Source organism: Myotis brandtii, unplaced genomic scaffold, assembly GCF_000412655.1.
Source record: "Myotis brandtii unplaced genomic scaffold, ASM41265v1 scaffold1031, whole genome shotgun sequence".
NCBI lineage: Eukaryota > Metazoa > Chordata > Mammalia > Chiroptera > Vespertilionidae > Myotis > Myotis brandtii.
This window is the reverse complement of record NW_005353465.1, coordinates 199,615-217,138: the sequence shown is the minus strand read 5'-3', so window position 1 is coordinate 217,138 and position 17,524 is coordinate 199,615. Positions and strand designations below refer to the sequence as shown.

General features: G+C 40.6%; 1 protein-coding gene across 9 annotated transcripts in view; it reads right to left on the bottom strand.

Moving 5' to 3' along the window:
• CHD8 (chromodomain helicase DNA binding protein 8) overlaps nt 1-17,524 on the bottom strand; it is a 65,750-nt gene that overhangs the window by 20,486 nt on the left and 27,740 nt on the right. For all 9 annotated transcript variants that reach the window (XM_005856531.2, XM_005856537.2, XM_005856535.2 and 6 more), the window contains exons 6-13: nt 8,671-8,853; nt 8,521-8,589; nt 7,769-7,824; nt 7,158-7,275; nt 5,598-5,681; nt 2,063-2,200; nt 719-840; nt 341-584 (exon numbers count right to left, since the gene is read on the bottom strand). In XM_005856531.2, the coding sequence (XP_005856593.1) occupies nt 341-584; nt 719-840; nt 2,063-2,200; nt 5,598-5,681; nt 7,158-7,275; nt 7,769-7,824; nt 8,521-8,589; nt 8,671-8,853 (1,014 nt within the window). The remainder of the gene's footprint in view (nt 1-340; nt 585-718; nt 841-2,062; nt 2,201-5,597; nt 5,682-7,157; nt 7,276-7,768; nt 7,825-8,520; nt 8,590-8,670; nt 8,854-17,524) is intronic.

The following is a 17,524-nucleotide window of genomic DNA, read 5'->3' as shown; positions in this document are numbered from 1 at the left end:
AGAAAAAGAAAATGGCTTAAGTTCACCAATGTATGGATCAAGGAATTAAAGTGGCTAAATGAATTTCATTCTGGAAAATAATTTCTTGATGAAAACTCATCAATTCTGGTAAAATTCTATTTAAAATATATGTGTTCATAAATAAAGTCAGGACTTTCTCTGGTTCAAAATGTCCACTGGGTTAAAATAGCAAAGTCAAAATCATGCCCTGCACAATCTAGATTCAAATGCCTTAAATTAGAGCCTCAGCAAAGTCTCTTATTCATATGAAAAGCCTCTAAAATACCAGGCACCTTGCCCTACTCACTAAAGTGTAACATTCCCATGAACTACAACTCACCCGTGAATCTTTGCAGTACATTTCATACTGCTGAATCATCTGCCGGCTGGCCAGACTGCCATGGTACACAATAGTGTTCATCTCCGTCCATGTATTGAATTCTCGCTCCCAGTTAGTAATTGTGGACAGTGGGGCAATGACCAGGAAGGGACCATGGATGCCTACATTATATACCTCCTGCAAGAAGGCAATGGACTGAATAGTTTTGCCCAATCCCATCTCATCAGCCAGGATGCAATTCTGCCTGCAGATTTATCATGGAAAATGAAAAGCATGTCAAAAGATATCATCTTTTTAAAAGTATGTAAAAAAACCTGTTTAAACAGAAAAAAAACACCCAAACTAAGCCTCCATCTATAGACCCATTCTTTTCTTTACCTGTTATACCAATTAAAGAGCAGCCAATTGACCCCTTCCAACTGATATTCCCGTAACTGGTTTCTGTTTTTATACTCATGTGACAGCTCCAACTTCTTCCAGGCACTTGCCTGTGGACGATTCTTAAAAATAGAAAATTTGAATAAATGGGATGGAGACATTAACAAAATTATGCAAACTTACTAGGTAGTTCTAGTTGTTGAAGTCCATTAAAAATCACAATTCTTTGGATTAAAACATGTTAAATATATTCAAATTCATGAGTTCATAATGACACTTTTTAAAGAAGGAAAATCCCACTGGTCATCTTTGGAGGATGCTGATGAGAGGAAACTACTTCATTATTTTGAAAACAATAAAGTATTTATTCTCCTTTCCTATACCATCTGTACCTCAAGATAACCAAACAGTTAGTGAAACATATTTCTTTGTATAGAAGATTCTGGCTAATAAAATGAAGAATGATAGAATTAAAATATCATCATTTAAAAACCCTTAAAGAATGGATCTAGGCAATGATGCTAAATGGCTGATAATATCACAAAAGACAACCTAAAAGAACCACCTATAAAGTAGATTTAATGGCCTGCCTCCCCCATTTGATCAAGCCTCTAGAATAGTGACATCAAATGGAACTACCTACAATGGTAAATGTTTTATTATCAGCCACATGTAACTATTGATTATTTGAAATGTGCCAAGTGGCTACTACAGTGGACAGCAGAGCTCTAAAATGTACTAATGCATAGTGCTGCCCTACATGCAACCATTATGTGAACTACAAGGGACAGAGAACATGTTAAAAGGTTCCAAGGGGAATTGGCAAACTTCAGACTATAGAAAATCCTAGATAACAAATTGCCTGGTTTCTTCCAGAGAAAATGGCAAAGGAGGGAAAGGAAATCAAGAGAGACATATTAACTAATAATAATATATGGACCTTATTTATAATTGAACTCAAACAACTTAAGAAAAATTAGAAGAGAAGCAGGGAATCTGGTTATTTGATGATATTTAGGAATGGTTAAATTTTTTCAGGGATAATAATGGTATTACTTATCTTTAGGTATAAACACTGAAATATTTGCAAATGAAATATAGAAATCTGGGATTTGCTTTAAAACAATCTGGGAAACAGGGAAGTGAGTGGGTAGAGATATAAATGAAACAAGATTGGCTATGTGTAATTATTAAAGTTGGGTGATGGGTATATTATTTTTTCAACTCTTGTATATGTTTGAAATTTTTCATAATAAGCTAAAACAATATAAACTTCTATAGGAGAAAAATTAAGCCATTGCCTATATGGACTTTATACTCTAGTCTAAATGCAAATGTACTTACCACCCTTTTGAGTTCTGGGTGCCTTGACTGGATGCGTTTAAATTCTCGAATCTTGCCCTCATCAACATCCTCTTTCAGCTCCCATGTACTATCCTCATAGGGCAGAGAGCACCATTTCACCAGGTAGTAAATTACAGGCTAGAAGAGAAGAAGCCAAAGCCTTTATACACTGATTCTCTGTTATCTGCTGTTGTAAAAGGATAAGAATTTGACTATAGAAGCAGGTCACAAAATGTCAATACCTTAAAAAGATGCTGTAAAAGTCAGGCAGAAAATACATTCTCACCTGCTGATGGCTTTGATCATTCTTCCATACAATTTATTAGAATCTGTTTCTAAAACAGGTAAGTATAGTAGTTTCTAAAACAATAAGCACTGAAACATTATGCTGATCAACCAAGACAGGAGAAAAAATCTATTTTCCTATATATTGTGTTGAAATTAGGTTGAAATTAAAAGATATGGCTCTATTCCATACTATTCTCCTGGCACTAAATTTGACACAGTAGTAGCCAAGCTACTTTTAGAAGCAGGAACAGCCTAAACCCATAGGAGCAAAGCAGGGTGAAATCAGTGGGCTTCTGAGCTCTTGCACCTCTCTGAGTGCAGATGCTACTTCAAAGAGCAGTCATACGATAGAAAAGAGATTTCCTTGAGAACTTCAGAAAGCTAGGACATAACTAGAGAGCTTTCACAGAAGAGAGATAATAATGAAGAAGAAGAAGAAATGCTGAAGCTCCAACTACAGTATTATGCTTTATGTATGCATTCCACTGCAAGGGAAGGGGCAGTGACCAATGGTAAGCGGCTCGTATCCTTATGACTCACAATGATCACTTCATAAATTGCATTTCCATTTTTGGCTTATATGAAGCAAGAAGGGCCTAGCATAATCAACAGAGGCCTCTAATTACCAATTTATGAAACAGGCAGAAAGATATTTCCAGTCACAGAACAAGGATCCCTAGAGTTAATCTAGTTGCTCTTATACCTTTTTCTTTATTGTACTGACTCACGGGTCATTTTCTTTCTTTTTTTTTAAATCCTCACCTGAGGATATTTTCCCATTGGTTTTGAGAGAGAATGGAAGGGAGAGAGAGAAAGAGAGAGAAACATTGATGTAAGAGAGACATACCGATTGGTTGTCTTCACATATGCCTTAACCAGGACTGGGGATCAAGCCTGCAACCTAGGTACATGCCCTTGACTGCAATCGAACCCAGAACCCTTCAGTCCCCAGTCGATACTCTTTCCGCTGAGCCAAACTGGCTAGGGCTCACAGGTCATTTTATATGTAAAGCCACTTGTCCAGGTCACATATTTCCAACATCATAACTTACTTATCCATGGACTTTAATACTTATTGTAATACTAGAGGCCTGGTGCATGAAATTTGTGGATGGGTATGGTCCCTAGGCCTGGCCGGTGATCAGGGCCGATCTGTTGGGCGACTGGCGGAGTGATGGGGGATACCACTCACACTCGCCTTGGCTGGCCTGGTGCTGCCCGCTCGCCGGCCCCACAAGGCGACCGGCAGGGCAACTGGGGGTGGGGGTGGGGGAGGCCCTGCTTGCTCCCACCTTGGCTGGCCTGGTGCCACCCCCTGCCGCCGTCAGTTGGGGCCTATGGGCTGGGGGCAGCTCTGTGTTGAGCGTTTGCCCCCTGGTGGTCAGTGCACATCATAGCGACAGGTCGTTCTGTCGTTTAGCATATTAGGGTTTTATATAGGTAGATTTATTTCTACTATGAGGTAATGTAAAAAGGATGATAAATTAAACTGACTTTGGAGAGGGGAATAATGGGTACAAAGAATGCTATTATTCAATATTGGGAGCATAAATTACAGTACCAGCATACTAAAACATTTACATCTGTCATGCTCATCGCAACACATTACAAAGGGATCTAATCAAAAGCCAATTACTTTGGAAGGGTAAGTATAGTGGCAGAGAACAAGGCTGAGAAGGTCAACCTCCTGAAAAGCCTATATAATAAGAAGGTAATATGCAAATTGACCCTCACACCATAACACCGCCACAAGATGGTGGCACGCACAGCGGGGGCGAGGCCGGCAGCAGCTTCCACTGGGGTTCCCGTGGCCCCACGGGGGCACAGGGGTTCCAGTGGCTGCTTCATGCAGCTTCTGCCGGGGTTTCCGCGGTCCCACATGCATGCCACGGGGGTGGGACCAGGTGGCTGCTGCACACAGCTCGGATGCGGGGCATCGGGGTGGCACTCCAGGACTCGGGGCCGTCCCGTGGCGGAGGAGGAAGGGGGGAGAAGGGAAGGAGTCCCGGGTCTCACGCGAAACCAGTCACTAGGATAGTAATAACTAACCTGTTTTGATAATTGGTCTGTTCCCACTCACCTCCCACAAATAAAAAACAAATACTCCCACTCCAACCCAAAAAAGCAGAATATATGTGATCCCAGAAATGCTTGTTATGATTTAAAGACATATGGAATTGTAATAGGCCTTAGATATCTATGGTCTACCTAAGTGACCCTGAAGGCTTATAAAATAAACTTTGTATTTTATAGTGGGAAGACTCTGACTTTTAGGTTCTATAAGGATGAGCCCAGTTCACCACTCAGTACTGATAGCTTAACAAGATTGTTGTTTTCTACTCATCTCTGTGTAACTAATAAATGTCAGATGTGATAAAAATTTTATGAAATATGGACCTACAAAGCCAAACCAACAACTACTACTTAAAGTGAAAAGAAAATGAAGTTATAAGGAAGTGGTTAGTCACAACCTAAATAAGTTTAAAATAAATTTAAATGAGAGAATGCTGAATTCAATGGTGGCTTAAATTTCTATGACTCTTATTTGGAAAAATAAAAAAGGTGATTTATAAATCTATATTAGCAAGTGTTTTAGCATATTTAAAATCTGCTCCCCAATCTAAGAAAGCTTTAGTGCAGTGATTCCCAAATCAAGCTATACATGAGAACCCACTGGAGAACAAACTTAAAAATACAGATCACTGTATCCCATCTTAGACCTACCAAACATGAATCTGTGGAAGTGGGACTCCACCATCATTTTAAAGGGACAGATTCAAATGCAGTAGGTCTGTTTTAATAACAAATGAAAATGCATTTAACTGATGGTAAGCTCAGGAAATAAATAACTCTCTCAACAACACAGAGAAAGCTATTAGCCTGTACAAGTATCTTTAATTCATAAATTTAGATATCTGTGAAGTATCCCTCCCCCTGACCTCTCACCCACAGTGAATGTTGAGGGTCTCCCATATAAAATCTGAGAAAATAAGAACAAGGTTAATGAATACTTGTAAACATAGCTCCTAGTACTTAAAATGTATGTTTACTAGTAACTTTATGGAAATCTTTCCTTTTAGTCTCTCTCTTTACTCCCTTTCCTTCCCAATATCATTCTAAGAATCCCTCTGAAAAAATGTGAAATACCTTTTCCATCTAAGGGATTTTTCTGAAAAATAAACAAAGGACAAGCAGACCAGCAGAAATCTTTAAGAGGCCTTTCACGTTCCTCCATGACCCAACTTACCTCCCCATTGTCCTTGTCAATACTGTGAGATTCATCCAATATCCTGTCTACCTCTACGTAGTCTGGATTGAAGGGCTCTTCATCCTAGAGAAGTTAGGAAACCCAACAATAAGATCAAAAGGAAGTTCCACATTTTCATATCAAATCTTATAAACCTACCTGTGTCTGCATACATCTTCTTGCCTATTACCAATAAAGTGTCTTTTCTCCCTAACACAGGCCATTCTCTCCATATATGCTTTGGTTTAATCCCTTCTCAACTTTTTAGGAATCTCTCTCTACTGTATCATTCCCATAAACACACAAATATGTTCTATTTGACAGCTTAAAAAGACTTCTTTTGACTCCACATCCCCCTGCACCTATTTTTCTGTTCTCCTTCCTACTTGAACTTTCTAAGAATTCTAAATACATGGTATCTCCATTTCATCACCTCCTTCTTTATTTCCTAGCACTTACCACAACTTGAGTTATTTTTTAATCTCCCTCCCCAGACAGTGAGGTACATGCAAACACAGACCTTGCCTGGTTTGTCTACCATAGTGAATAGCACATAATAAATGATGAATAAATGAATGACTAATCTGATTAAACGCCTACCTATAAAAGGCAGATTTAAATGGCATCTGAGTTAGTAGAGCTCGGTTCAATGGTCACAAACTGTACATCTAACACCAGCTGGAATGGGATTAGCTCCATTGTACATTTCACAAATTAGGCTTTAAAAGAACATGGATGAAAAACGCAACCCAATTATTATTATTTTCATGTAAAAAGAAATTATAAAGCCTGCATGGTCCTACTTGCCCTAGGTAATGTGGAAAATAATTCATTTATGGGCAAACCTGATGGTATAAAGTTAACTTCATCAGACATGTTCAGTCAGAACTGTTTTTTAGCTGAAGCTACACATTATTCCGTCTCTCAATCTTTTTTTTACTGGACCTTATCCCCTTTACCTCTCAGAAGCTTTGGGAAAAATAATCCTTTCTCTCAAGGCACTTAGTACTCTATATAAATATATAAAGATGAAAAATCCCAGTTTGGCAAAGGGATATGTACAAAAACTTTCAAAGCAAAACGGAGAGCTAAATATGGCTAAAGAGACCCTTACGCATGCTCCACTGTTTAGCAGTAACACTATATATGGGAAATTAAAGTTCCTTTATCACTATTTCTAGTTATACTGGATTAGAAATTTGAGAAAATAAATGCAGTCTCTTAACGATATGGTTGCTTACGGCTACCGATACCATCAACTGCCGAAGACCGGCATTATAGATATAAGAATGCCTCAAGTAGACCAGGGGCTGGTTTATCATCCGTGTTGAAAATACTTCATGACTACTGAGCAAGTCAATATTGAAATACCCTATAATTAGAAGACCATATTTAGACCTGGCCAAACTCTGCATGGGAAAATTAAGGAAAGTTCAAAATCCAATGCATATACTCATGTATACAAAGCAACTGTAAGTCTTTTAAAGAACCAGTCAAGGCTGATAACCCCAGTAATTTATGTTTCTATAAAATAACTAGGCAATACCTATTCCTAATTACCTCATGGAAGAAGTGTCTCATCTGAGCCATTTTGGTTTTGAAGCGCTTTAGTTTTTGATGGATCCTCTTATCTTTCTCTAGTTGGGAGATGGTAGCCCATTCACAGTGCAGATAGGAACTGAAAGGGATGGAAATAGTCAATCATCGTGCAAGAAAGGGGAACTGACAGGCTGTTATTTGAGATTTGGGGATTAGCAAGAAGCAGACATAATGACTACAAGCTTAAATCAGAGATATGCTCTTAAACTTGCATTTGCAGAACATAAACCACCTGGTCTGGAGCGGGCTTAAAAGTTCCCATTTCTAACAAGCACCCAAATGATGCTAATTCTGCTGATCCATGAATTACACTTTGAGTATCAAGGTCTTAATGTTAGAATAAGGTATAGAGGATCAGAAACCACCCTCATCCCACCTTCCTGCTGGGAAACTGTAAGAGTCATGTCAATTCCTAAACTTCTCTCTGAATAGCCACTTTTCATCACTAAAAATAATTTGGGCTAGGAGACTATAAAAAAGAGACACATTCCCACCCAGGATAGACTATACAGGAGAACTTTTTACAACCCTGTGGAGTTTGGGGTAAAAAGCTTTTTGCACAGATCACATACTAGTTCTTATACTTGACAAAGAATTCTTCAGCTTCAGTATATTGTCCAGAAGGAAGCTGAGAAGAAAAAATTTACAGTTATTAATACTTGGTTAAAGAAAGAACCTTTAATTTTAAACATACATGGTAGAACTTCCTATCAATGCTCCCAGAATATATTATTGACTGAGGGATTAAAAAATTAACCTGGTACTTCAATACTAAAGGCGTGATAGGAAAAAATAAGCCTTTACCCATTATAAACAGAGAAGCAAAAGAAGAGGCAATAAGACAGTTCCTATTTTCGAACTAACATTCCGCAATCATCTCTTGTAACAACACTGTAGCAATTATCCTGACATCCAAAGGTGCTCATTAAATAAAGCCTGTGAATGTAGTACTGTTGACAGATAGAAGCTTCCATATGGGATAACATAGATTTGGAGAGTATCATGCAAAGCGAAATAAGTCAGATAGAAAAGGGCAAGATCCTCATATGTGGGATATGAAATAGAAAGCAACAAATAAATTCATAGACACAGACAACAGTATGGTAGTTACCAGAAGAGAAGGGCATAGGGAGAGGTTGAAGAGGGTGAAGTGGGTCAAGTATATAGCGATAGAAGGAGACTAGACTTTGGGTGTTGAGCATATAATACAATGTATGGATGATGCAATATACAGATTATAGAACGGTACACCTGAAATTTATACATTGTTATAACCCAATAAATTTAATTACAAAAAAAAAAAAAAAGAAGATAGAGGCCTCACCTCCTTCTTCACAATCCGCATAGAAAGCACTTTGTCCACAATGGCTGCATCTTCTTCACTGGGATTCTCCTGTAGCAGAAGGTGCAGTCAATAGAGAGTGTGAGCAAGCAGCAAGACAAACCTGACACACTGCTTAAGTAGACAGCTTACCACAAAGAACTGCATGGAAGGCAAAGTCTCGCCATCTGGTTCCTGCACTGGTTCAGGAAGGATAGGCTCAGTTTTTATTGGACCAGTTACATCTACTTCTTCTTCTTCTTCATCATCTGTGATCTTTATATCCAGATCCTCTGTATATTTTTTTCGCTTAACTTGACGGTTTGAGCGTCTCTTCTATAAAGGCAAAAATTATTAAATTACCTTTAAAATGATTTGCCCATTGTCATACTTAGATTTGACTTCAAAATCCCATGAAAAAAATCAAACCAAAGGAAGATAAAAAGCTTATTTGTCAAACCATGAATTTTGTTCTATGTACTGAATATAGTATAATATTTTGCTGAATTGCTTTATCGAAGAACCAGAATCAAACTGAAAGAAACCTGGGAATTACTGGCAAAATGCTTTGGGAAATGAAACAGGACTCTTAGTCTGCAGGGTATAATGTACTTCATGCCAGGAACAACCCTGATGTGCGACGATACAGAAGGAATATTTTGTTTCTTAGTTTTAATTTTAAAGTGTTTTTGTTTTATTAAATAGAATCATATGTATTGTTCTTCTGTTTATTTTTCTAGTTAACAATGTTTCTTAGATGTGTTCTCCATATCAATATATTTTAGATCGACCATATTCTTTCAAGTGGTTGATAAAAAAAATTTTAAATATATTTTTTTATTGATTTCAGAGAGAAATGGAGAGGGAGAGAGAGAGAGAAACATCAATGATGAGGAAGAATCATTGATCAGCTGCCTCCTGCATGCTCCCCACTGGGGATCGAACCAACAAACCAGGTATGTGCCCTGACCGGAAATTGAACTGTGACCTCCTGGTTCATAGGTTGATGTTCAACCACTGAGCCACGCCAGCCAGGAGATAAAAAAAAATTTAAATTAAATAATTTAAGCAATACTTGAAAGATCATGATTAAAAAAAAAAACTGGGAAAAATTGCTCTGGCTAGTTTTCTCAGTGGTTAGAGCATCAGCCCATGCAGAGGAGAGTTGCGGGTTTGATTCCCGGTGAAGGGCATGTACCTGGGTTGCAGACCTGATCCTCCCCTTAGTGAGGCACGTGTGGGAGGCAATCAATGTGCCTCTCTCACGGAGATAGATGTGTGTGTCGCTCTCTCCTCCCTCCTTCCATTGTACTCTAAAAATCAATGAAAAAAATACCCTCACTCCTTGGGTGAGAATTAAAAAAAGAAGAGCCCTGACGGTTTGGCTCAGTGGATAGAGCGTCGGCCTGCGGACTCAAGGGTCCCGGGTTCAATTCCAGTCAAGGGCATGTACCTTGGTTGCGGGCACATCCCCAGTGGGGAGTGTGCAGGAGGCAGCTGATCGATGTTTCTCTCTCATCGATGTTTCTAACTCCCTATCCCTCTCCCTTCCTCTCTGTAAAAAAAATCAATAAAAATATATTAAAAAATAAAAAAAAAGAAGAAGAAAAGGGGGCCCTAGCTAGTTTGGCTCAATGGATAGAGCATTGGCCTGAGGACTAAAGGGTTGTGGGTTTGATTCCAGTCAAGGGCACATACCTCGGTGGCAGGCTTGATCCACTGCCCTGATCTGGGCATGTGCGAAAGGCAACCAATTGATGTCTCTCTCACATCGAAGTTTTTCTCTCTTTCTCTCCCCCTCTCTTCCACTCTCTCTAAAAACCAATGGAAAAATATCCTGGGGTGAGGATTAACAACAAACAAACAATTAAATAAATGTGGAGAAATAAAAGTATTATTTTAAAAACATAATTCTATCACCTGAAAACACAAATGAATCAAATGAGTTACTATAAGCAGAACTTCTGAAATTGAGCAAACTTGCTTGGCATAAAATCAATTTTTTTTTTTTACTTTGTAGTTTTGGGATTTTATTTAACTGGGAAATAATAGGATCCAAAACTTTAAGATCTAAGTAAAACTGAACTTTTTTTTCCCCTTTATTGATTAAGGTATTACAAATGTGTCCTTATCCTTCCATTACCCCCCATCCCCCCAATCCTGCCCTCAACCTCATCCCCTGTTGTCTGTGTCCATTAATAGCATTCCTACATAGACACAACCAGAAAATATAATGAATCTATGAAAGAAAGATTATCTACAGGATAAAATTTAGTAAAAATACATAAAATCTATACGATGAAAACTTTAAAACATTATAGGAAGACACAGAGAAGACTTGAATAAATAGTAATACATACTATTCTGGAAAAAGAACACTTAATTCTCCCTAATAACATAAATTTGACAAAACAAGATTAATACAATTTTTAATGAGACAAGTTGATTCTGAAATTCAAATGGAGAAATAAACATTTAAGAGTAAGCAGGAAAAATATGAAAAAGTAAATAAGGGGCCTTAGCACATATTAAGGACAATATAAAGCTATACTAATAACAAAGCTTGCTACCTTTCCAAGGAGAGATAAACAGGTCAATTAAGTAGTGCCCAAATTAGACTAAAATATTTATGTGGATTAAGAACATGATAAAAATAACACTTCTAATCAGTGAGGAAAAAGTAGATATTTTATAAATGGGATTGAAAACAAATGGCTAGCATCTAGGATGAAAGAAAAAAATTACAAAAGGATTGAAGATTTAATAGTAAAACAGAGACACATTTCTATATAATCCATTATAAAAAAGGTTGAGACAAATAATAAAACTGATGCAGCCCAGCCAGTGTGGCTTGGTGGTTGACTGTCAACCTATGAACCGGAGGTCACAGTTCCCAGTCCCAATCAGGGGACATACCCTGGTTGCAGGCTCCATCCCCAGTAAGGGGCATGTAGGAGGCAGCCAGTCAATGATCCTCTATCATCATTGATGTTTCTATATCTCCCTTTCCCTCCCTTTCTAAAATAAAAATATATATATTTAAAGAAAAAAACTGATGCAGAAAATACTATATGATACGTTTCCTAAGAATAAAAAATTTTTTCTAGGGATCTCATTTTATTTTTTAAAGATTTTTAAGTTGATTCTTAGAGAGGAAGGGAGAGAGAGAGAAACATTGATGTGGGAGTGCAACATCGATCGGCTGCCTCCTGAATGCCCCCTATGGGGAATTGAGCCCACAACGAGGGCATGTGCCCTGACTGGGAATCAAACCAGCAACCCGTAGGTGCACAGGAATTCATACACTGTTAGTGAGAGTATACATGGGCATGACCTCTATAGAAGAAAATTTGACAATATCCTTTGATCCAGCAATTCCACTCCAAAAATATTACCCTACTAACATTACTTGTGGAAGAAGACTAGAGAATTGGTTAAACAAATTATGGCATAGTCAAAAAATGGAATACTGTCAACAAGACACAACTACAACTGGGGGTGCACATAACCCACAAGCAACATTCCTGGAGCACAGACCTCAGATGATCTGGACTCAAAATGGATAAAAGACTTAAATGTAAGTTAAAAAAAACAACACATAAAAATCCTAGAAGACACAGGCAGTAAAACCTCTGACATCTCTCGTAGCAATGTTTTTGCTAATACGTCTCCTAGGGTAAGGGTAATAAAGGCAAAAAAATAAACACACAGGCCTACATCAAAGAAAAAGCTTTTGCAGAGTAAAATGAAAAGAGAACATATATGGGAGGACATATTTGCCAATGATACATATGATACAACTTATAAAACTCAACACCCAGAAGACAAACAATCCAATTAGAAAATAGGCAAAGAACCTGAATAGACACTTCTCTAAAGAGGACATACAGATGGCCAGTAGACATAAAAAAAGTGCCCAAAGTCACGAATTATCAGAGAGATGCAAATTAAAGCTACAAAGACGTATCACCTCACACCTGTGAGAATGGCGATCATTAAGAAATCAACAAACAAGTGTGGATGTGGAGAAAAGGAGCCTTAGTGTGCTGTGGTGGGAATGCAGACTGATGCAGCCATTGTGGAAAACAATATGGAGTTTCTCAAAAAATTAAAAAGGGAACTGCTTTTTGACTCAGCGATCCCACTTCTGGGAATACATCCTAAGAATCCCAAAACACTAATCAGAAAGAATATATGCACTCCTCTGTTCATAGCAGCATTATTTACAAAAGCCAAGACTGGAAACAGCCCAAGTGCCCATCAACACAAGAATGGACAGAAAAGCTGTGGTACGAGGAGAGACCAAGATGGCGGCATAGGTAAACACCGCAGACTGCTGCCGCAAACAACCACTTCAAAAATACAACTAAAAGACGGAACGGACATCACCCAGAACCACAGGAAGGCTGGCTGAGGAGAGACTCTTCAACTAGAAGGAAAAATAACAGCACACCGAGGCTCAGAGGAGGCGCAGTGTGGAAAAAACTCAGGTGCGGAGGTGCGCGCGCAAAGCGGGCTGGTGGCTGAGAGCGCGGTTGTCGTTTTCGGTCAGGGGGGAGTCTCAGACTCTGAGCTCCAGATACGGGCGAATCGCTGGGGACTCGGACCCAAACGGGAGAAGCGGGAGTGTCTGGCATCAGTTGGAAGGCAGCTTTCCCTCCGAGGTTTGCAGCGGTTCCGGGGGTTCTGAGAAGCAGAGCCTCTGGGAACAGGACTGAGGGCACCATAACGGCTCCCTCCGCCCGCCCTGTTGAGCCCGCCCCGCCCAAGCCCTGCGCAGAGCCATTTGCCGGATAGCCTCAGGCAAAGGCTAGATTAGCGCCTCTCCAGAGGACAGAAGTTTTCCCACTGCAGCAGACACAGCTGATTCTCACAGCCAGTCGGCCTGGTGGTCAAATCCCTCTAGTATTAACTACAACAATCAAGGCTCAACTAGAACAAGACTGCGCACAAAGACCACTAGGGGGTGCACCAAGAAAGCATAAAAAATGCGGAGACAAAAAAACATGACAGAAATGGAGGATATAGAGCTAAAAAACGCAATTTTGAGGGCTTGCAATAAACTTCTGGAGAGCCTCACGAAAACTAATGAGACCCTCGATGCTATGATAAAGAAACTAGAAATTAAGCATACACGCTCTGAAATAAAGAATATTACACCCAATAGCAGACCAGAGGAGCGCAAGAATCAAGCCAAAGATTTGAAATGCGAAGAAGCAAAAAACACCCAACCGGAAAAGCAAAATGAAAAAAGAATCCGAAAATACGAAGATAGTGTAAGGAGCCTCTGGGACAGCTTCAAGCGTACCAACATCAGAATAATAGGGGTGCCAGAAGATGAGAGACAGCAAGATATTGAAAACCTATTTGAAGAAATAATGGCAGAAAACTTCCCCCACCTGGTGAAAGAAATGGACTTACAGGTCCAAGAAGCGCAGAGAACCCCAAACAAAAGGAATCCAAAGAGGACCACACCAAGACACATCATAATTAAAATGCCAAGAGCAAAAGACAAAGAGAGAATCTTAAAAGCAGCAAGAGAAAGAGACTCAATTACCTACAAGGGAATACCCATACGACTGTCAGCTGATTTCTCAACAGAAACTTGGCAGGCCAGAAGGGAATGGCAAGAAATATTCAAAGTGCTGAATACCAAGAACCTACAACCAAGAATACTTTATCCAGCAAAGCTATCATTCAGAATTGAAGGTCAGATAAAGAGCTTCACAGATAAGGAAAAGCTAAAGGAGTTCATCACCACTAAACCAGTATTATACGAAATGCTGAAAGGTATCCTTTAAGAAGAGGAAGAAGAAAAAGGTAAAGATACAAATTGTGAACAACAAACATGCATCTATCAACAAGTGAATCTAAGAACCAAGTGAATAAATAATCTGATGTACAGAATGAACTGGTGATTATAATGAATCAGGGACATAGAAAGGGAATGGACTGACTATTCTTGGGGGGGAAAGGGGAATGGGAGATGCGGGAAGAAACTGGACAAAAATCGTGCACCTATGGATGAGGACAGTGGGTGGGGAGTGAGGGCGGAGGGTGGGGCGGGAACTGGGAGGAGGGGAGTTATGGGGGGGAAAAAAAGAGGAACAAATGTAACCTGAACAATAAAGATTTAATTAAAAAAAAGAAAAAAAAAAGAAAAGCTGTGGTACATATACACAATGGAATACTATACGGCTACAAAAAGAACGAACTCTTATCCTTTGCGACAATATGGACTGACCTGGAGATTATTATGCTAAGCAAAATAAGCCAGTCAGAGAAAGACAAATATCATTTGATCTCACTTATATGTGGAATTTAATTTAATGAACAAAATAAAATGAGGAACAAAATAGAACCAGAAGCATAGGTACATGGAACAGACTGACAGATTTGAGAGAGGAAATGGGTGGGGCAGACTGAATGAATAAAGGTAAAGACAATAGTCAATAATATATATGCATAACTCATGGACACAGACAACAGTGTTGTGAGGGCCAGAGGGAGGAGTGTGGGGTCTGGGAGGAGGTGGGGACATCTGTAATAGCGTTAACAATAAAAGTAAAATAATAAACAAATGGAACACTATTAAACTATTTAAAAAGAATGGGGTACATTTACAATACCAAATGTTGAAGATGTAGAAGTGGAACTCTCATTACTACTGGAAGTGTAAAATGACACAATCACTTTGGAAGCTGGTAAATTCTTATAAAGTTACTAGAGGACCAGTGCACAAATTCATGCACGGGTGGGGTCCCTCTGGGTGGCCTGCAGGGATCAGGCCGAAACCCACAGCCCAATGCCGCCTGCAGCTCCTACCTGCTGGTCCCGCTCATCCTGGCCCCACTGTGCTGGCCGCAGTGGCTCGTGCCCAATCAGTCCTGATTGGGAGAGGCTCGTGCTGCTGCAGCAGCGCTCACCAGCCATGAGCCCTGCATCCAGCGCCCTCCCAAGGAGAGTGACCTGTGGAATCAGGTTGAAACCGGCTTTCGGACATCCCCCAAGGGGTCCCAGGTTGTGAGAGGGTGCAGGCCAGGCTGAGGGACCCCACCGGTGCACGACTGTGCCGGGGAAGGGCCGTGGGAGGGCTCCAGGGCGTGTCCGGCCCATCTTGCTCAGTCCTGATTGGTCAGACCCCAGCAGCAAGCTAACCTAACCGTCGGAGCATCTGCTCCCTGGTGGTCAGTGCATGTTATAGCAACTAGTCGATCCATCGACTGTCTGCCCCCTGATGGTCAATGTACGTCATAGCAGCGGTTGAGCAACCTTACCATATCATTAGCATATTACGCTTTGATTGGTTGTTCGGTTGTTCTGCCATTCGGTCTATTTGCATATCACCCTTTTATTATATAGGACTAGGGGCCCAGTGCACGAATTCATGCACTTTGAAAGAAACTGTGGGCCACGAGGCTGCGGTGGGCACAGGGGCAGGTCTCAGCCCATCCTCTGCACCCCCGCCCAGCCCCTCCTGCAGTGGCCCCCCCTCCCTGTCCTCTGTCTGCTGGCAGCCCCACTCCTACCGTTACCGCTCCCACACACTGATGGTGCTGCCCCACTCGCATCTGCTGATGGCACGGAGTGATTGGGGCCAGCGCCAGCAGCGCATGCGAGTGGGGCCGGTTCCGGCCCCAATTGCCCTTCAGGAGCAGGGGGAGGTAGAGAAGCCCTGAGGGGCAATTGGGGCCAGCACCAGCAGCTGATGCCAGCTGTGGCTCTGGTGCCAGCAGTGGGTGTGAGCGGGGCCAGCGCTGGCAGTAAGTGCAAGCACCAGGTGGGACCGCCACACATGGGAGCAAAGAATTTTCAGTAACCACCAGAGGCTCACCCTGATGACAGCAACTGGCACCCCTCCTTGGTCTGGCGCCCCCGCTCATCTGCTCTACCATCCCGCCACAGCCGATGCCCACCATGTTCCACACTCTGCCACCTGCTGCAAACACCCACCATGTTCTGTGCTCACCCCATGGTGGTCAGCACACGTAATAGCGACCAGCTGTTCAGTTGTTCCACCTTTTGGCCTATTTGCATATTAGGGTTTTATATATATAGATTATATAGGATATGATCATATGTTTACCCTACAGTCTATTCCATTCCCAGGTATTTAGCTATGAGATATGCAAACCTGTATCCACAAAATACTTAGACTAAGACTGTTCATGGAAGCTTTATTCATAATAGCTCCAAACTGGAAACAACCCAAATGTCCATCAAGGGGATGGACAGAAACTAAAATATTTCTCAAGACAAAAATAGAATGAACTACTAATACATTCAACAACATTAACGAGTCTCAAAAATAGGCTGAAATAAGTGAGACTCAGAAGTACATATTATGAAGTTCAAGACCAGGCAAAGCTAGTCTATGATACTAGAAATCAGAACAATGGTTGCCTATGGGGGAGGGGTGGACTGACTGCAAGAGGGTTTAAGGAAACTCTGAGGTGATGGAACATGGAACTTCATTAAATAATCTATGTTTTAAAATAAAATGAGGGTGGAGAGAAGAATGGGCTAAATCTATCTTTTCAGATAAAGGACAATTTCTGAGAAGTATTGGGGGGGGGAAAAGCAAAGTACAGAAGAGTAGGTATGGAATACTAATATTAAGTGGATGTAGAAATAGAGTGCTCATGAAAAGAAAGAATATTTCTGGAAAAAGACATGAAAAAATGGTAACAGCAGTTACCTCTGGGGAAAAGAATTGGGGTACTGTGAGGCTGGGATCTAGATTGGAAGACTTTGATAGTGTCTACTCTTTTGCACTACTGTCATTTTTCTCACAGTTGTGAGTAGGTGAAACAGTTTATTCTTATATTATTATTTATTACTATAGAGGCCTGATGCACGAAATTCATGCATGGGAGGGGAGGTGACCCTCAGCCCGGCCTGCACCCTCTCTAATCTGGGACCCCTCAGGGGATGTCTGACTGCCTCTCGCAATCTGGGACCATTGGTTCCTAACCGTTTGCCTGTGTGCCTGCCTGCCTGATCCCCC